The sequence below is a fragment of the Monodon monoceros genome, unplaced genomic scaffold, assembly GCF_005190385.1.
Source record: "Monodon monoceros isolate NGI ecotype Baffin Bay Population unplaced genomic scaffold, NGI_Narwhal_1 Super_Scaffold_15, whole genome shotgun sequence".
NCBI lineage: Eukaryota > Metazoa > Chordata > Mammalia > Artiodactyla > Monodontidae > Monodon > Monodon monoceros.
In genome coordinates this window covers 17,006,245-17,027,557 of record NW_021703771.1, presented here as the reverse complement: position 1 = coordinate 17,027,557, position 21,313 = coordinate 17,006,245, and the positions used below count along the sequence as shown (strand labels likewise).

The window sequence follows — 21,313 nt, the reverse complement described above, 5'->3', positions numbered from 1 at the left end:
TCTAGTGTATAAGAAGTACACAGTGAAGAAAGGGAAAACACATAAAACAAAGGGGATGTGGGGAAGGTGGCTGAGGGGTATGACTAAAATAGTTTTGCTCAAATCCTTGAATTCTGTGAACTATAAGATAGTCATGACAGATCATCAGTGTTTCGATTTCAGTACCTTAATCAGGATTAAGAGGGGCTTAGATAGCACCTTTAAGGTGACTCTTCTGCTACCTACGTAGTACAGGGTAGGCATATGATAACATACCAGCTGAATGTACATCTGTATCTTCTTAATGTTCTAGAGTGAATTTTAGGTAAGGAATTGTTGAGAACCTGTATTTAAAGGCCACCTCAAAATACAGAAATTTTTCTAAGTAATGACTTTGTCTTATATTTATCATGAAGAAATACAAAACAACCACATATGATCTTATGCCCTAGGATAGTTAGGATAGTATATATTACCTAGCTCAGGTTTGTCCAGTAAACTGATTAAAATACGAAAAGGTTTAAGATCCTGCATTAAAGTGCTCTCTTCTCCAAATCCATTCACTTGTAAGATCCCCACCATTGCCTTCAAAGAAGAAAAAGTACATTAGTCATTTAAGTAAACAAATTCAAAGATTTTTTCTTAAGAAAAATATTTTTATATACAACCATATGTAAACAGAGATTTACATCTCCTATTGCTTTTCTGAAGTCCTTTTGCTGAAGTTGGCTTTTTTCCTCTGCTGGGGGAAAAGAAAAGTTATATTCATTTCTCTTGACAGAAGAAGAAAGGGCTTAACTTTTCCACCTTTTTTTCTAGAGAAAATGTAAAGAAAATCTAGAAAAATAAATTCATGAATTATTTGATTTCCTAAAAGATAAAAATGTTCCTCTTGACTGTCAACATGCTCCAAACTATCACTCATTATCATGGCAGTATCTACTATTATGCAATTATTTTCTCATTAGTAACTCAAAACTGTATTCTTATAACTTCGCTTATTTCAAACTATTTCAGATACCATGTACTCTCTCAGTTTAAGATATCTTGAATAAATTTAATTGAAGTAAAAATAATATGAAATAAGCCTATAGATCATTTTAATATTTCCATTACAAAAGTAGCTTTAACATTTAAATTCTTGTTGCAACCCAAATTTCCCTGGAATTTCAGAGTAAATAACACAGGTCCTGGCTCATTTTTGGAAGAGCTCCAACTTCCATAGGGCAGACAGGTGAGAAGCTGCAACTACGTTGTGATGAACTCATGAAAACAAAGTAAATGAAGAAAAAGATCTCAGGACTTACACAGAAGTGAGTCTAGCTTACCATTACTTACTTATTACATTGCAGCCATTTGCTTGTTACAGTCATTCTTAGGAAGTTTGTGAGTCTTGTCTCCACCCCTTCAACTGTAAATTAATTCAAGGCAGGACTTTGTCTTATTTGTTATTTGTTGAGTAACTACAGTGGTCACGGAGTAACCAAAAACTAAAATGAAAGCATCCATTACCTGAACCAACAATTCTTTTGAAAAGGTAGTGAAATAGTAAGTAGCGTGTTCTTCAGGATTGCTGTGTCTTGTGCTTCTGGGTCCTATGATAGCACCGTTGTTATCAAAACCTCCATGGAAACAAATCGTAAAATAAATTAAAATGGAGTTCTTAAAACTGTTGTTCACTAAATACCAAAACAGCAAATATCTCAAAAACAGCACTAAACACTTACCAATTAGTAGCCCAATCAATGTCAGCAAGAGAGATCATTTTAGATAGTTTAATAAAGGGAAACCAATTCAATACATAAGTAAGTATCATAGTAAACTTCCAGAATTATCTTGGTTTTTTTCAAACAGTGAAAGAACTGAAGACTCAGAAAATCCAAAGTAAGTTATATTGTGTCTTCTCACTCCAGGCAGTAAAGAGTTGTGAAGACAGGCCAAACACAAAAAGTACGGAAGAACAAAGTGTACACAATATTTTACTGCCTGAGTGTGAGACAGGTAACATGTGTGGGACAGGAGTACTAGTCCTGATTCCTTTCAAGTTTTGGATATTATGTCATTATTTTGATTATGAATTTATCCTTCTTTGTCTACATACTTAGAGTATAATAGCCTCAATTTATAAGGGGAAAAAAATCTTGTCAAAGGGAACATGACCTACAGATTAAAACAGCTTCTTCAACTAAGAAGCTTTTGAGATTTCTTCATACCATACACAACTCATACTGTCTTTATTTTTATTATCTATTTAAGTAAACTTTTAGTTTCTTAATTTAGGACATACATAAACTTGATAATACTTATGTATGGAAAATTTCCCTTCATCCTTTCCTAGCTAAGACCACACACATCAAACACTTACCGAGAAGCCAGGCATAAAGTCTTCGGTTCAGGGACATGTCCCTCCTTAATACTACGTGCAGGGCTGCTGACAAGATCCTTATCATGTCTGGTCGAGTGGCCTGCAATAGTTGGGAATGTGGTTGTACTTAATCACATACAAAAATATATTACTTTCTTTCCTCTTTAAAAAAATAATACCTCACAGTACATTCAGAACTTGAGGGTTTATGAGGTACTTTCATACAACATTATCTCATTTGAGCTTTCAAACACAGGAATTATTATTTCCATGTTACAGATTAGGAAACAGAAAAGCTGGATAACACAGCTATTTAGTTGCATAGCTAAAAGTATAACTGAAATAGTTTAACCTCCATTTTAAAGTTTTTTATCCTATCCAATATTAGCAAAATCTGTCAGAAACAAAGAAATTGGAGCCAGAAGGGACAGACACAAGAAAATAATACGCCTTTAGTCTTTCACATTCGTAGTGGTGTCAACTGACTATAAATAAACTCTTCAGAAGTTCACTACCTTCATCAATTCCAAGTCTTTCATTTCTTGTTCTTTTTAAAATTTTTATCCTGTAGTATTTCAAACACAGAGAAATACAGAAAACAATATAATGAACCCTTTTTGTAACCATCACCCAGCTTTAACAAATCTTAATTTATTTTTTTCATTTTACTGAAGGTCTTTTAAAGAGAAATAATTCACTTTTTTCTTTGCCTCTTTCCTAATAGCCTTAATTAGACGTTTAAAATATGATTTACTAAAGGAGATCTGGTTTCAGCTAAAAGGGTTCAAGTTAAAAGAAAAAAGGAAAGCAGTTAATTAAATTGCTGGCAATTTTAAGAATATTACTGGATAATCACTTTAGAATAGAATTTTGGAATTTGAGCGTTAGATGGTATGGTAGAAATCACCTAGTCCGACCACCACTTTAGAATAAAGGACCGGAGCCTCACAGGGCCTAAGTACTTAAATGCCTTGTTGGTGCCCAGCTGATAGTGAATGCACCTCTCCTTAATCAGACTGCCCAACTTTTTACTACACCATGCTTTTTGACAGACAGGATTAGAAAGGAATTCACCCAACTTGCTTATTTTAAAGGAGTCTTAGAGAAGTAACTGACATGTTACAGAACACAGATCATCAACCGCTGCCAAAATACAGGCACTCATCTGAACACAGATGTCTTCTATTCCTCTAAGCAACTCTCAAATGGCGGTTCCCAGACTCCTGGGGATCTCTAAGAGCCTTTCAGGAGGACCACAAGGTAAAACTATATATATAAAACAACACCAAGATGTTGTTTGCCTTTTTTGATGTGTTAACATTTGCTCTGATCGTGCAATACTGGGTAAAACTGCTGACATCTTAACACAAAAAGAAGCAGTACCAGCAGTGGCATCCACTGTACTTGTAGTCATTGTATTTTTTTACTGTTATGTATTTACAGTAAAAGTCAAAAACAAAAAAAGAAAAAACAGTCAGTTTCACTTAAGAATGCTGATTAAACAGCAAACATTTATTTTATTAAATATTGACTCTTGAGTACCTGTCTTTTAATATTCTGTGTAATGAAAGGAGTATACATAAAGCACTCCTACTGTAAACTGAAGCATGATGGATGTCTCGAGGAAAAGCACTTGTGTGACTATTTGAATTGTGAGGTGAACTACCAGCTTTTTGTCACAGAATACCACTTTTACCTGAAAGAATGACTGATATGATCTATGATTATTTAGGCTTGGACACCTGGCAGATATTTTCTCAAAAATAAACAAACTGAGCCTGTCACTTCAAGGGAAAACAATTAATATCCATTATTACAAATAATAAAATTTAAGCTTCCAAGAGAAAATTAGAATTTTGGAAAATTTGTATTTGGCTTGAAATTATATTGAACTGAACCGAACTGGCTTGAAAGCTTCCCAATACCCAACAAACTTTACTGATGAGATCAGTGGTGATACTAGTAAATGTGATTGCTGTTGTGTTAACACTTGGGACATATGCATAATTCAGTAAAACAACACTTTCCAAACAACCAATCATGATGTTACAAAAGCATGTATGGGTAAAAGATCTATTCAAAGTGCAAGACAGACCAGTGGATTTTAATGAAACATACTATGAAAAGTTCATTGATATGGTTTTAGATTTCATATTACAGCTAATTTTTAAAAAAACTATGGCTTGAGTTTTGGCATAGTATCAAAGAAAAATATACTATTTTAACAAAAAAGGCTATTAAAATACTCCTTCCTTTTCCAACTAGTCTCTGTGTGAGATCAAATTTTATCCATATACTTCAATCAAAAGAAAAAAATCACAACAGAGTGAATGCTGAAGTAGATACAAGCATTCTGCTTTCTACTATTAGACCAGACATTAAAGAGATTTTCAAAAAATATAAAACAATGCTAATCTACTAATTTTTTTTAACGTGTTGGAAAATACTCTCATAAAAAATTATTTGTGCTCATGTGATAACTTTGTTATTTTAAATGAATTAGCAAATATTTTAAAATTTGTCAGTTTTAATTTATAATATAAACATAGATAGATCTAACCTACATAAGCAAAAGAATTTTTAGGATCCTCAATATTTTTAAAGAATGTAATGGGGTCCTGAAACCAAAGAACTGCTGATCCACCTATTTAACCTCAGATACATGTAGGTCACAGATATTGTCACAAGATATGAGAAGTACTAATGTCTTCCAATCTTATTTTGAGAGAAAAACTTACTTTCCTAAGAAAGTAAGAAGTCACTTCTTGATTACTATTGACATCACTACGTATTGCTAATATGGAAAAAAATTCTATTATAATCTCAATTAAAGGTCTAACTTCTAGAGATTAGGGCCAACTTTCCATAAAATTAATAAAGAGAGTCTAATAAACTTGTAAAGTGCTAACACTCCTAACAGCAATCACTCTTTTTGGGATAAGGTAATGAAGGCTCTCTTAAATTACCATTACAATCAATACTTGTTGTGAGTTTATTACATGCAAGACATGGAAAGGAGGAAAGTGGGGAACAAAGAATACTCTGTCATGATCCTTTGATCCTTTTTCTCAGGTAATCTAATAATATGTAATCTAATAGTAATGGGGGGGGAAGAGTATTAGAATTGGTCTGGGTGGAGTATGTACTTTTAAAAAAACATATTCAACACAGCTATTGTTTTCATAATGCAAATTACAGAAGGAAGGCAGAGAAAATCTTTTTGGTTGGTAGGGATACAGAGGTGGTAGAGTAAGAAAGTACTGAAAGAAGCTCAGGCTGAAAAAAGGTTGAGAAGTACTGGTCTAGAGAGATTACATTGTTCGTCTCAATTTAAGTCTACCAAGACTCAATTCTTCAGATCTTGCTGAATCATCTATCAGTATACTGAAGGACTAATAGCGTTGAAAGTTTGAAAGGGAAGAAAGCAATGGGAATGTTTAACAGTAAAGGTTAATAAGTTTTTTTAATAAACATTTTAGGCTTTTGAGCCACATATTTCTTTGCCATAATCTCCTTTGTTTTCTTTCTTTTTCTTTCTTTCTTTCTTTCTTTCTCTCTCCCTCCCTCCCTCCTTCCCTCCCTCCCTCCCTCCTTTTCTTTCTTTCTTTCACATCTTTATTGGAGTATAATTGCTTTACAATGGTGTGTTAGTTTCTGCTTTATAACAAAGTGAATCAGTTATACATATACATATGTTCCCATATCTCTTCCCTCTTGTGTTTCCCTCCCTCCCACTCTCCCTATCCCACCCCTCTGGTGGTCACAAAGCACCAAGCTGATCTCCCTGTGCTATGCGGCTGCTTCCCACTAGCTATCTATTTTACGTTTGGTAGTGTATATCTGTCCATGCCACTCTCTCACTTTGTCACAGCTTACCCTTCCCTCTCCCCATATCCTCAAGTCCATACTCTACTAGGTCTGTGTCTTTATTCCCATCTTGCCCCTAGGTTCTTCTTGAGCTTTTTTTTTTTTTCTTAGATTCCATATATATGTGTTAGCATACAGTATTTGTTTTTCTCTCTCTGACTTACTTCACTCTGTATGACAGACTCTAGGTCCATCCACCTCACTACAAATAACTCAATTTCGATTCTTTTTATGGCTGAGTAATATTCCATTGTATATATGTGCCACATCTTCTTTATCCATTCATCTGTTGGTGGACACTTAGGTTGCTTCCATGTCCTGGCTATTGTAAACAGAGCTGCAATGAACATTTTGGTACATGACTCTTTTTGAATTATGGTTTTCTCAGGGTATATGCCCAGTAGTGGGATTGCTGAGTCATATGGTACTTCTATTTTTAGTTTTTTAAGGAACCTCCATACTGTTTTCCATAGTGGCTGTATCAATTTACATTCCCACCAACAGTGCAACAGGGTTCCCTTTTCTCCACACCCTCTCCGGCATTTATTGTTTGTAGATTTTTTGATGATGGCCATTCTGACTGGCGTGAGATGATATCTCATTGTAGTTTTGATTTGGATTTCTCTAATGATTAATGACGTTGAGCATTCTTTCATGTGTTTGTTGGCAATCTGTATATCTTCTTTGGAGAAATGTCTATTTAGGTCTTCTGTCCGTTTTTGGATTGGGTTGTTTGTTTTTTTGATATTGACCTGCATGAGCTGCTTGTAAATTTTGGTGACTAATCCTTTGTCAACTGCTTCATTTGCAAACATTTTCTCCCATTCTGAGGGTTGTCTTCTGGTCTTGTTTAGGGTTTCCTTTGCTGTGCGAAAGCTTTTAAGTTTCATTAGGTCCCATTTGTTTATTTTGGTTTTTATTTCCATTTCTCTAGGAGGTGGGTCAAAAAGGATCTTGCTGTGATTTATGTCATAGAGTGTTCTGCCTATGTTTTCCTCTAAGAGTTTGATAGTGTCTGGCCTTACATTTAGGTCTTTAATCCATTTTGAGTTTATTTTTGTGTATGGTGTTAGGGAGTGTTCTAATTTCATTGTTTTACATGTAAGCTGTCCAGTTTTCCCAGCACCACTTATTGAAGAGGCTGTCTTTTCTCCATCGTATATTCTTGCCTCCTTTATCAAAGATAAGGTGACCATATGTGCATGGGTTAATCTCCGGGCTTTCTATCCTGTTCCATTGATCTATCTTTCTGTTTTTGTGCCAGTACCATACTGTCTTGATTACTGTAGCTTTGTAGTATAGTCTGAAGTCAGGGAGCCTGATTCCTCCAGCTCCGTTTTTCGTTCTCAAGATTGCTTTGGCTATTCGGGGTCTTTTGTGTTTCCATATAAACTGTGAAATTTTTTATTCTAATTCTGTGAAAAATGCCAGTGGTAGTTTGATAGGGATTGCACTGAATCTGTAGATTGCTTTGGGTAGTAGAGTGATTTTCACAATGTTGATTCTTCCAATCCAAGAACATGGTATATCTCTCCATCTATTTGTAACATCTTTAATTTCTTTCATCAGTGTCTTATAATTTTCTGCATACAGGTTTTTTGTCTCCTTAGGTAGGTTTATTCATAGATATTTTATTCTTTTTGTTGCAATGGTAAATGGGAGTGTTTTCTTAATTTCACTTTCAGATTTTTCATCATTAGTGTATAGGAGTGCCAGAGATTTCTGTGCATTAATTTTGTATCCTGCTACTTTACCAGATTCATTGATTAGCTCTAGTAGTTTTCTGGTAGCATCTTTAGAATTCTCTATGTACGGTATCATGTCATCTGCAAACAGTGACAGCTTTACTTCTTCTTTTCCGATTTGGATTCCTTTTATTTCCTTTTCTTCTCTGATTGCTGTGGCTAAAATTTCCAAAACTATGTTGAGTAATAGTGGTGAGAGTGGGCAACCTTGTCTTGTTCCTGATCTTAGTGGAAATGCTTTTTTTCACCATTGAGGATGATGTTGGCTGTGGGTTTGTCATATATGGCCTTTATTATGTTGAGGAAAGTTCCCTCTATGCCTACTTTCTGGAGGGTTTTTATCATAAATGGATGTTGAATTTTGTCAAAAGCTTTCTCTTCATCGATTGAGGTGATCATATGGTTATTCTCCTTCAATTTGTTAATATGGTGTATCATGCTGATTGATTTGCGTATACTGAAGAAACCTTGCATTTCTGGGATAAAGCCCACTTGATCATGGTGTATGATCCTTTTAATGTGCTGTTGGATTCTGTTTGCTAGTATTTTGTTGAGGATTTTGCATCTATGTCCATCAGTGATATTGGCCTGTAGTTTTCTTTCTTTGTGACATCTCTGTCTGGTTTTGGTATCAGGGTGATGGTGGCCTCGTGGAATGAGTTTGGAAGTGTTCCTCCCTCTGTTATATTTTGGAAGAGTTTGAGAAGGATAGGTGTTAGCTCTTCTCTAAATGTTTGACAGAATTCGCCTGTGAAGCCATCGTAAAAAATCATTCTTATCTTGCGGGCTGCTTGCCCACCTCTCTACTAGTAAGTTCAGACTACACCGATATGCCCCAGCAGCTGTTTTTGTGAAAAGCCAGAGGCAGAATAAAGTCCCTTGGCTTAAGGATGGCAAGTCTTAAAATAGAAGCTGGGGGCGGTTTATGTCCCTCCCCTATAAATATACTGTTCCTATTACTAGGGAACAGTATAGGCAATGAAGTGTAAGATTCTTCAATTATTAGTAACTCAATTTCAACCTGAATAAAGCAATAAAAGAAAAATTTGAGCATGGCAAATTATAATGAAAATTCACTAGTTATCTACTAACCACAGCTCTTACGAAATCCCAAATAATAGCCTTTTCTGCTAATGACGTTTTAGAAACAAACTTACTTTTCCGAGGTAAAAGTTTTCCATTTCTTATTACATTTGTTAGGTATGTAGTTCCACCATTCTGAATACTTACACATTGGTGCTCTAAATTGCTCATCATAATTTAGAACTCAAAAGAATTTAGATCACTTCCTTAAAAAATGAGGACAGTAATTAAATTAAGTTCCAGCTTCATTTACGATTTAAGTGAGCTATTCTCATCTGTCACGAAAGTACAGTTGACCCATGAACAAAGAGGGGGTTAAGAGTGTCGACAGTTAATGGAAAATCCAAGCATAATTTCAGTCGGCCCTCCATATCCACGGTTCCATATCCTAGGATTCAAAAAACCATGGATTCTGTAGTACTGTAGTATTTACTACTGAAAAAAAAATCTGCATATAAGTGGACCTGTGCAGTTCAAACCCTTGTTCAAATTTCAACTGTACTAGAGAATGTCAGAGTAACTAAATATTTGGCTTTCAAATTACAGCCAACTCTGCTAAGGGTCTGACATACATCCCCCAAATCACCAAACCAAGAAAAGATGACATTAGGACAGAGATAACAGCTAGGTAGAAGGCCTGGGTCTCAGAGTCTTGGCTTACTCACAGCTAGCAATGAATAACAATACCTCTTGCTTTTTAAAGGTTAAAACTTTTTTTTTAAAGGTATGAAATAATCTATTTCATTCTTCATATTCTTATCCAAATCAATAAATCTTATTTTCCCCAAAATTTCACAAATTCCACTCCTTAAAAAGGGAACTTGTTTTCTATGTACTTACTGGTTTATAAAACAAGAGAATACAACTTAAATCCAATTTTAAAAATAACTACACATCAGGAATCTATGAATGTCGAAAGAATGCCTTATGTTGATACTGGCATTACTGTTTTACCTGACTCATGTGGAAAGGAAAACAGAAGAGTATGAGGTCCAGTGTGCTTCTCTGTACCAGTACACTTGAATCCTGCACCGAAGTGCTTACTGCTTCTACCTAAAATAAGAGAGTCTTTAGTATCTATTGTGTATTACCCTGGGAAATAGTTACCATGAAAATGTAACAATGCTTCATTTTCCTCAAAAAATAGAAGTATGCTTCCAAGTTTCTTTTATCACTAATTACACATTTGTACATTGTTTTGAATAGGTAAATATAATAGTTTAAAATTAAGGAGCACAAAAGAGTACACAGCCAAAAGGTTCTCCCCCATCTGTTTCCAACCACCCAGTTTTGTTTGTGTAAACAATCAAGACTACCAGTGAATACTTTCTGCAAATATAAGTAAATAAAAACATGCATGCATAATCCCAAACTCTGCCTTTTTCATTTAACAACATACTCTGCAGAGCTTTCGTTAACACTACATAAAGAACTTCATTTTTTATATCCAAAGAAATACTTCCTTTCATAGATGAATCCTAATTTATTTAACTAGGCTCCTAATGATGGACATTTATACTGCTTACAACCATTTACTATTGTAAGTAATGTTGCAATATACTTACATAATATACAAGCACACCTACAGGATAAATCTTTCAAAGCAGAATTGCCAGATATTGTGATATACGCAGTTGCAATTTAAACAGTGTAATGCTTTGTCTTAAGGTTATGTATATTTATATTCTCACCAGCTCTGTGTGACAATTTGTTTTTCCGTGTTAACCCACACGTTTCTTGTTTTTGTCAATCTGATACATGAAAATGGGTATCTTCATACAGTTTAAATTTTTATTTCTCTTCTTACAAATAACACTGAGAATTTTTTCGTACCTTTAAATTATTTTTATTTCCTTAGGTTAAGTTTCTGTTCAAATCAATTTTTCTACTTGACTGTTAATATTTACTTATTTATTTACGTAGCTCTTTGAATAATAAGGAGGTTAGTCCTTTGACTGTGATGTATTATAAACAGTTATCCAATTATGGCAATTGATTTTTAAAGAAATTTAAAAAAATTACTTCTTTAAAACTTCCATTAAGTCATTAAAAGGAAATGTAACAATACATTTGGAAAATAGTTTGGTAGTTTCTTATAACCTTAAAACATATATTAGGAGAAAATATAAAAGTAAATCTGTTTGAGCTTAGATTAGACACAATTTCTTAGATAATATCTAACACCAAAAGCACAAATGACAAAAAAGAAAACAGATAAATTGGATTTGATCAAAATTAAAATTTTTGTGCTTCAAAGGACACTATTAAGAAAGTGAGAAGACAACTGAATGGGAGAAAATATTTTAAAATCATATATATGATAAGAATTTAATATCCATAATGTAGAGAGAACTCCTACAACAACAAAAAGAGAAATAAACCAATTTAAATAATGGGCAAAGAATTGGAACAGACATTTCTCCAAAGATTTAAAGATGGCCAATAACCACAAATATGTTCAACACCATTAATCATTAGGGAAATGCAAATCAAAACCACAATGAGATAACACTTCAAACCCATTAGGATGGCTATAATAAAAAAGACAGACAGTAACAAGTATTGAAATGGATGTAGAGAAAAAGGAATCCTCGTATATTGCTAATTGGAATGTAAATCGGTACAGTAACTTTGGAAAACAGTTTGCCAGTTCCTCAAAAAGTTAAACACAGTTACCATATGACCCAGTAATCCCACTGTTAGGTGTATACCTAGAAGATACAAGAACTTATGTCTACACAAAAACTTATGCATGAATGTTCATAAAGAATTATTCCTTAATAGCCAAAAAGGAGAAGTAACACAAACTGTAATCAACTGAATGATGGATAAATAAAATGTGCTATATCCATACAGTAGAATATTAATCAGCTATTAAAAGGAATGAAGTACATGCTTCAATATGAACAAATCTTGAAAATATTATGGTAAGTGAAAGAAGCTATTCATAAAAGACTACATATCATATATTTCATCTATATGAAATGTCCAGAATAGGCAAATCTATAGAAACAGAAAATAGACAGTGGTTGCTAGGGACAGGAGTGAGGGAAAATGTGATCTGATTAATGGGTACAGATGGGGTTTCTTTCTGGGGTGAAGAAAATGTTCTCAAATTAGTGGTGATAGTTGTACAACTTTGTGAATATACTAAAAACCACTGAACTGTTCAATTCAAAAGGATAAATTTCATGGTATGTGAATTATATCTCAATAAAGCTGTTATAAAAAAAGTTAAACATATATTTACCTTATAAAGCAGGAATCCCATTCCTATGTATTTTCCCAAGAAATAAGAATATATGTCTGGATAAAGAAGATGTGGTACATATACAATGGAATATTACTCAGCCATTAAAGAGAATGAAATAATGCCATTTGCAGCAACATGGACGGACCTAGAGATTATCATACTAAGCGAAGTAAGTCAGACAGAGAAAGACAAGTATCATATGATATTGCTTATATAAGGAATCTTAAAAAAAATGATACAAATGAACTTATTTACAAAACAGAAATAGACTCACAGACTTAAAAAACAAACTTATGGTTACCAAAGGGGGAAGGTGGGGGGAAGAGATAAATTAGGAGGTTGGGATTAATATATACACACTACTGCATTTAAAACAGATAACCAACAAAGACCTACTGCATAGCACAGGGAACTCTACTCAAGATTCTGTAATAATCTAAATGCGAGGGATTCCCTGGTGGCGCAGTGGTTGAGAGTCCACCTGCTGATGTAGGGGACACGGGTTCGTGCCCCGGTCCAGGAAGATCCCACAGGCCATGGAGCGGCTGGGCCCCTGAGCCATGGCCGCTGAGCCTGCGCGTCCGGAGCCTGTGCTCCACAACGGGAGAGGCCACAACAGTGAGAGGCCGGCGTACCGCAAAAAAAAAAAAAAAAAAATCTAAATGGGAAAAGAATTTGAAAAAGAATAGATATACGTATATGTATAACTGAATCATGTTGCTGTGCACTTGAGACTAACATTATAAATCAACTATATTCCAATATAAAATAAAAGTTAAAAAAAAAAAGAGGGACTTCCCTGGTGGTCCAGTGGTTAAGAATCTGCCTTCCAATGCAGGGGATGAGGGTTCAATCCCTGGTCAGGGAACTAAGATCCCACATGCTGCGGGGTAACTAAGCCTGCAGCCTCTAGAGCCTGTGCGCCACACCTAGAGAGCCTGCATGCCTCAACTACTGAGCCCACGTGCTCTGTAGCCTGTGCACCACAACTAGAGAGACCACACCCTGCAACTATTGAGCCCATGCACTCTAGAGCCTGAGTGCCACAGCTGGAGAGAAGCCCGTGCACCGCAACAAAAGATTTCGTTTGCCACAACCAAGACCCAACGCAGCCAAATAAATAAATACGAAAAAAAGAGAAATAGTTGTAAATGGAAAAAAAAGAACATATGTCTATATAAATAACTGTATGCAAATGTTTATATTAGTTTTATTCATAACTGCCCCAAACTGGAAAGAACTCAAATGTTCATTAATCAGTGAATGAATAAACAAACTATGGTATATTCATACAATACTACATAGCAATATAAAAGAACAAACTATTGATACATGCAAAAACATGGATGATTCTCAAACACGTTGTACAAAGTGAAAGAAACCAAACAACAGCTAACACTGCATGATTCTATTATGTAACATTCTGCAAAAAGCACAATCTACAGGAATAGAAAATAGATCAGTGTTTACAAGGACTTGGGAGTGTAGGGGAATGAGAGTGACTACGAAGGGACAGAAAAGAACTTTTTGGGGTGATGTAAATGTTCTCTATCTTGATTTTATAGTATGTATATGTGTATATAGTACGTATAGTATACTACAGTATGTATAGTATGTATGAATTTGACAAATGACTGTATTTGTCAAATTCATACAACTGTACACGAGTTAATTTCAGTGTATGTTAATTACACTTTAACACATATAACCAAAAATCTGCATAAAAATCTGTCATTTCATAATCATGTGGGGAAAAAGTAAAGGATGATTAATCACAACCTTTTTGTTTAAACATTTCAAAATGACCCTTAAGGGATTCTTTGGTTTTCACTCCTTGCTCATTTTAAGAGTACAGCACTCTACAGAGATAAAAGGTTTCCTTCTGTTCTGAATCTTGAAATTAAAAAGTATAAGCAAACAATCAATGTGATTTTTTCAACTATCTCGCACTCTCCGCTTTAGTAAGGCATCATTTTGCATAAATCCCATACAGAATCTGGCTATCCCTTTGTCTAAAATCTGTCTTTCCTATAAAGAAATCTATGATCCAACAGAAGGTGCACTTCGGGATAATATAATGAATGTGGCTATGTTAACAATGGTCTAATCAGTTAGCAAGATGGTAATAAAGGCCATTTATTTGCTTGAATAACAGATAATAAAGATAACATATAAATAACAATTCCTTTTCCATGAAAAAAACTTTGTAGGTTTTCAAAAAAATAATTAGCGACCATTTTGGTCTTTAAGTTTCCTTGATGAAAAATGTAAGCTCCATGAAAACAGGAACTTCATTCGTGGCACGATTCTCAATATCTGGAATTTTGTGTCTGGCTATAAAGAAGTATGAGTTAAATGAGCAACCACATGTATACCTACCATTAGCTCAATATCACTGCCAATTATATAAAGCTGATCTTCCATGGAAAGCTTCCTGTTCAAATGGGCGAGAACATACGTGATTCCAGGTAAACGCACAGCAGGACTGGTTAGAAGGCTACCCCAGAGGGCACTGTAGAATGCTGACTGGTCCACTGCAGTAGCAACCTTTTCCAATAATGTGTTTGTTCTGAGGTACAAAATAAAGTGGTTGAAAAAATTTAGTTTCAAGATGTTAAACACAAATCATTATCCTCTCCCAGAACGTATGAAAGCATCCCTGCCGTAGTCATATGTTCCATAGATGGGAAGAAGCATACACGTCAGAGTCAGAGAACTGAGGTGTAAGTCCTGGCTCTCCCAATTACTAGCTGTGTAATCTGGGGAAATCACTTAGTCTTTCTCCAGTTTCCTCAACCGTAAAATGAAGATAACAACAAAAACACCACCACAAGTCCCATCTGCCTCAGTGGGTTGTTAAACCCACATACATTATAGCTAATAATAATCCTATAGCAGAACATATCTTCTGTTGATTTTCTACAAAATTTTAAAGGCTATTTCTAAATATTTCCTTCTCTTTGAAATCACATGATGTAATTCACTATTTCAATGAATTATCCTATGACAAAATCAGAGATGCATTATTGCTCTATTAAGAACTGCATTTAAAGAATAATTACCTTTCATTTGTTTCAAACATAAGATAAACAATGCAATACACAAAAATTATTACATTGCTGTATAGCAGATTCAGAATCAAGAGAATCTGATAATGAGTTCTACTGTTAACTTACTATGTGATTTAATACTAACACTAATCCCTTCTAGCCTCAATTTAACAATGCAATAAAAGAACATGTTTTCATATCATTTTATAGAACTTGTGTGAAATAACTGGCAAAACATATTGCTATGGTCTGAATGTTTATGTCCCCTGAAAATTTATACATTAAAACCCTGATCCCCCAAAGTGATGGTATTAGAATGTGGAACCTTTGGGAGGTGCTTAAGTCATGAGGGTAGAGCTCTCATGAATGAGATTAGTGTTCTTATGAAAGAAGTACCAACTAAGCTCCAAAGTCCCTTCCAGTAGATGAGGATATAGGGAAAAGGCTCCAGAGCATGGTCATGTCGGCACCTTGATTTTGGACTCACAGCCTCAAGAACTGTGAGAAATAAATTTCTGAATTTTTGCATTTCTGAATATTTCTAAATTTCTGAAAATAAATTTCTACCCAGTCTGTGGTATTTTGTTACAACAGCCCAAAAGACTAAGGCACATAACAAGATTAAATCATAGAGATACCACAGTCATAAAGATCATTATTCAATTTCTACGTTAAATTTTTAATTACAACTAGCAGATTTATAAAATGGTATTCATTGTATGGTTCCCTTAGGAGAATTAATTAAACAATTTAAAACAAGACTGATTTATAAACTTAATAAAATAATCTCATATTGTGTTTCTAAAATTGTAAGCAAGTAAGTAAAAAAGTTAATAAAAGTAAATGATAAGTTTTGAGGACTAAAGTATTTTTTCTCAAAGTAGCTTATAAGAGTAATCCAATATTTTCAGGATTAGATTCTTACAGCATTATGGGAGCAGATGAAATACAATAAAAGAGTAGCTGGTCAATGCACTGGAATAAATTATTTAAATTTAAATCATTATGGGTACTCGTAAAGAAAGTTTGGCATTTTATTAATTCATAATTTCCTTTTTGGTAAGAATATCAGTAACAGAGATATTAAAGATACTTAACGTTACCCTGCATTGTCTACCACTATTAACTTCCAAAGAAATAACAGGCTCCAAAACAGATCAAATCACTTTCTTTGAAGAGTTAAAATATCAAGAGTATCATGTCAATAGGTTGGTGCTAGGCTATTTTCCACCATTAACAATTTAAAAATTGATGGTACATGGTCCAATTTCCTATTCATTTTATTAATTTAAATGTCCTATCTATTGTACTATTATTTTAAATTATGGGTCACAAATTTTTGAGTGATTTTTATGTGCTAGGCACTAGACTAAGTGATATTGAAATATTATAGTAACACAATGAAATAGGTTATGCTTTTTTATACATGAGAAAACTCAATAAGTTCAGAAATGTGGAAAAAGCTTTCCTAAGCTCACACAGTGTCTGTCAAACTAGGATCTGAACCCAGTCCATCTACCTTCCAAGTCTGTGCTCTTACTACTCAGCTAAATTTTCAGTGTGATACACAAACTAGACACACTACAATAATTTTTTTGCTATAAAAATCTTCAGGTGATATACTGAAGTGTCAAGAATAGTTTTTGTGATGCTAATATTACTGATTTCAGGATGCTTGCTGACAAATCCATGACTTTGATTACTTAGCTGCAGCAATAACAGTACTATCTTACCTCTCATAGTACTCTGATCCTTCTTCTAAGCCAGGAAGAATACCAGTTAGCAATCCTTGTAGACCAGGTTTCAGTGTTTTACCCAAAGGCAGATAATATATCTCATACAAACTTAGCAATGTTGGTTTCACTGACATGGCAGCATTTGCAAGAAGAGGAAATAGTCCAGAACTGTTTTATAAAAATAAAAGTGGGGGATAAAATAACTATAAAATATTAATTCATATGTACCAACATGTGTGTATAAATCTTTTTAAAATGAAATAATGTTATACTGCTCAGCTTAAAATGGTATCCTGTATAGTGATGCCTTCTATATCCATTAAACCAACCTAGGTCTCTCACCTGAGCTTCATACTCATAAACCCAGTGGCCACCTAGCTGTTTCATAAGGCTTTCAAATTTCACAATTCATAAACAGAGTTCCCTCTCTCCCCCTGCCCCAAATCCTGATCCTTCCCCTGTAATTTCCATTTCAAAATATGGCATCAGCATCCATCTGGTTGACCAAAGGCTATATACATCTTAGAGTGACCCTTGACCCTTTAAAAAAAATCTACTTTAAATCGGAATCAATGACCAAGTTTTCTCTCCAAGCCATTCTCCTAGATATTTTTTGAATATAATAAATTCTCTCCATCTCCATCAGAGAGCTCCTTAGAAGAGACCACCAAGATATCTCAATCATCATCTCTCAATCATCATGTCTTACCAAGTACTGCTTCAGGATAGCCCTGAAGCAGCTGTTCTCAAAACCTTTCACTGGTTTCCTGCTGCCTTTAAGATATAGTCTAAATGCTTAATGTGGCTTTTAACATCTTGCTACTACATACCTCTATAGAGACCATGTATGCTCACCAATATCACTCCTGCACCCTCTGCTCCAGCTACACTGAAGAATTCCTCTCAAGTTCATTTTAGAACTTTCCACACCCTCGTTAGCGAGCAGGCCTTCGCATATGCTGCTCTGAAAGATACAACTCCTGCTCCCTTACTCACAACCTCCTTGTTGTCTGGATGATTCCTAGGACTCAGGAACTCAGCCTAAGCTGTTTCCTTGAGGAGACTGTCTCCTAATTAGACTAGGTTAGGCTCCCTATTTGATGTTCCCATAGAACCTAACACTTATTCTAATAAGTAATTCCGTTCTTACTAACAGTAAGTAATTCTATTGCTGTGATAATAATAAGTAATGCTAGGGACTTCCCTGGCGGTCCAGTGGTTAAGACTCTGTGCTTCCACTGCAGGGGGCAAGGGTCCGATCCCTGGTCGGGGAACTAAGATCTTGCATGCCACACAGTGCAGCCAAAAAAAAAAAAGTAATGCTATTCCTTGCAGCAGCAGAAGGAAACATCAACAAAGTAAAAAGACAACCTACAGAATGGGAAAAAAATTTGCAAACCACGTATCTGATAAAGGGTTAATATCTAAAACACATAAAGAACTTGTACAACTCAATAGCAAACAAACAAATAACCTAATTACAAAATGGGCAAAGGACCTGAATAGACTCTTCTCCAAAGAAGATACATGAATGGTCAACAGGTAAATGAAAAGATGCTCAACGTCACTAGTCAACAGGGAAATGCATATTAAAACCACAGTGAGATAACATCTCATGCCTGGCAGAAGGGCCATCATCAAAAAGACAAGATATAACAAATGCTGGTGTGGATGTGGAGACAAGGGAACCCCTGTGCACTGCTGGAAATTGGTACAGTCACTATAGAAAACAGTATGGAGATTCCTCAAAAAATTAAAAATTCCACTTCTGGGAATATATTCAAAGGTAAAAAAACCCACTAACTCAAAAAGAATCCCCGTATTCATAGCAGCATTATTTACAATAGCCAAGACATGGAAACAACCTAGGTGTCCACTGATGGATGAATAAAGAAGTTGTATGTGTATACACACACACACAAACACAGACACACACACATACACACACACAATGGAATATTATTCAGCCATAAAAATGAGGAAATCCTACCATTTGCAACCACATGGATGGATCTTTAAGGTATTATACTGAGATAAGTCAGACAGAAAAAGACATACCGTATGATCTCACTTACAGGTAGAATCTTAAAACAAAACAAACCAAAACAAAAAAACACCCAAACTCATAGAAAAAGAGATCAAATTTGTGGTTACAAGAGCCAATGGTAGAGGGAGGGGGAATTAGAAGAAGGTGGTCAAAAGGTACCAACTTCCAGTTATAAGACAATTGAGTACTAAGAATGTAATGTAAAACATGATGACTACAGTTAACACTGCTATATGATATACAGGAAAGTTGTAACAGTAAATCCCAAGAGTGCTCATCATAAGGAGAAATTTTTTTTCCTTTATTCTTTTCTTCTTTCTTTTCTTTTTATTGTATCTATATGAAAAGATGATGTTAGCTGAACCTATTGTGGTAATCATTTCACAGTATATGTAAATCAAACCATCATGCTGTACACCTTAAACTTACACAGTGAGGAATGTCAATTATTTACCAATAAAACTGGGGAAAAAAGAGTAATTCTAATAGATAATTCTGTAATATCAGAAAGCAAGAGACCATGACTCTCTTTTTATTTCTGTATCCTAAATCCTTAACACCAAGTCCTGCACTTGCAAAGTGCTTAACAAATGAATTAAGAATCTGTCTTGCTCCTACTTTATACAGAAAACAGAGGTCATCTAGTGGGAATTCCCTCAACTCGCCATTTTCCTGCCTTCAATTTTAGGTAGTACAGTGTGACTTAAACCTACAGTAGTAATCTCTTCAAAGCTACCTTGCCCCAGGGCCCAATGTCTCCTTTTGCCAGGGCCCTGCTTTATCTACCATCCTTTTTCTTTCCCGTAATTTCTTTCTTCCTCCACTGACAATTGTGCTTAAATCTTTCCTATGACTCTAAAAAGAGAACAAATTACAACAACAAAATCCCCAAACCTTTATCTTAACTACCTCCTGGCTTGAAGCTGCCTTCCTACTTCAACTTTCGGGGGGAAAAAAAAAAGCACTTCTCCCAATTTATCACCTCCCGCCTGATCTTCAATCACGACACTTCTACCTGCTCTACTGAAGCTGTTCTCCATACTGTCACCAACGTCTACTAATCGCCAGATTTGATGGTCTGTTTTCAGTCCCTACTGTTTCATGTGCCAGTAATATTTGATACTATTCACCACAACTTTCTCTTGAAATTCTTTCCTCTTTTGGCTTCAGGTGAGCTCTGTCTCCTGGTACATTTTCTATCTCTGGTTCTTCGTGTTCCTTTTCAATGACTACTTTCCTCCACCTGCTCTTTAAATAATGTGACTCCTAAGTATTCACAGAATGGTCTCATTCCTTTACCCTCCTTATTATTCACAACGTACTGGGTGATCTCAATCATTCTCTTGGCTTCAACTGCCACCTGAATACTAACTGCTGTAAAATCTCTCTAGCCTGAAGTCTGGGTTTGTATTATCAAAAGTTTACTTTACATATCCATTTAATATTGTACGCTGCTCAAACTACATGTCTAGCCTTCTTAGTAACACCTCTGTGTACTGTATCATATTAAAAAAAATAAGTTTGAAGACACAATATGATATTTTATCATATAATAGGTTATAGAACTTTAGAAGTATTTGTATTTATGTTAAAGCATAAACCTTGAGATTAACTTACTTAATAAAAAATAAAAAGTCCAACATTAATATAAACTTTAGTTTTTAAACTAGCTATACTTCTAAAAAATACACAGTAACAACTTTACTCCATAAGGTATGTGTATATAAGAATGTCTGCCATATTTAGACATGGTATTCTAGAATTAATTTATTATTCTTACATAGCATATTGCTAATAAAATTAGATATACTGCAACTTCGTAAAATAGCTGTTTCTTAAAGTAAACTTTCTGTTATTTAAGAGTTTAAAAAGTAGCAGGCATGAGTTATATAAGAAAAGTCTTGCCTTAAGAAAGGAATCTATCAGTTATTACATGTAACTGAGCAATTTTCAGCTTTTTATTAAAAACTGCTGTTCCTTGGAATATAGTGTTTATTATTAATAAACACTATATTAATAGTGTTAATACCTATTACTGACTTTAGGTTCTATTTTTAAAACATCCATGCAGAATTTAAAGAAAGAGAAAACACATACGCAGTAAAGTAGATCAATGAAGTTAAAAGTTTGTTTTTAAAAAGACTAACAAAATTGATAAACTCATGACAAGACTAACCAGAGTAAAAAA

General features: G+C 34.6%; 1 protein-coding gene across 5 annotated transcripts in view; it reads right to left on the bottom strand.

Annotated features, from left to right (window-relative positions):
* Window positions 1-21,313, bottom strand: part of DOP1A (DOP1 leucine zipper like protein A) — a 114,408-nt gene that overhangs the window by 62,205 nt on the left and 30,890 nt on the right. For all 5 annotated transcript variants that reach the window (XM_029223668.1, XM_029223667.1, XM_029223670.1 and 2 more), the window contains exons 4-9: window positions 17,076-17,246; window positions 14,672-14,861; window positions 9,994-10,092; window positions 2,345-2,444; window positions 1,492-1,601; window positions 456-564 (exon numbers count right to left, since the gene is read on the bottom strand). In XM_029223668.1, coding sequence (XP_029079501.1) covers window positions 456-564; window positions 1,492-1,601; window positions 2,345-2,444; window positions 9,994-10,092; window positions 14,672-14,861; window positions 17,076-17,246 — 779 coding nt within the window. The remainder of the gene's footprint in view (window positions 1-455; window positions 565-1,491; window positions 1,602-2,344; window positions 2,445-9,993; window positions 10,093-14,671; window positions 14,862-17,075; window positions 17,247-21,313) is intronic.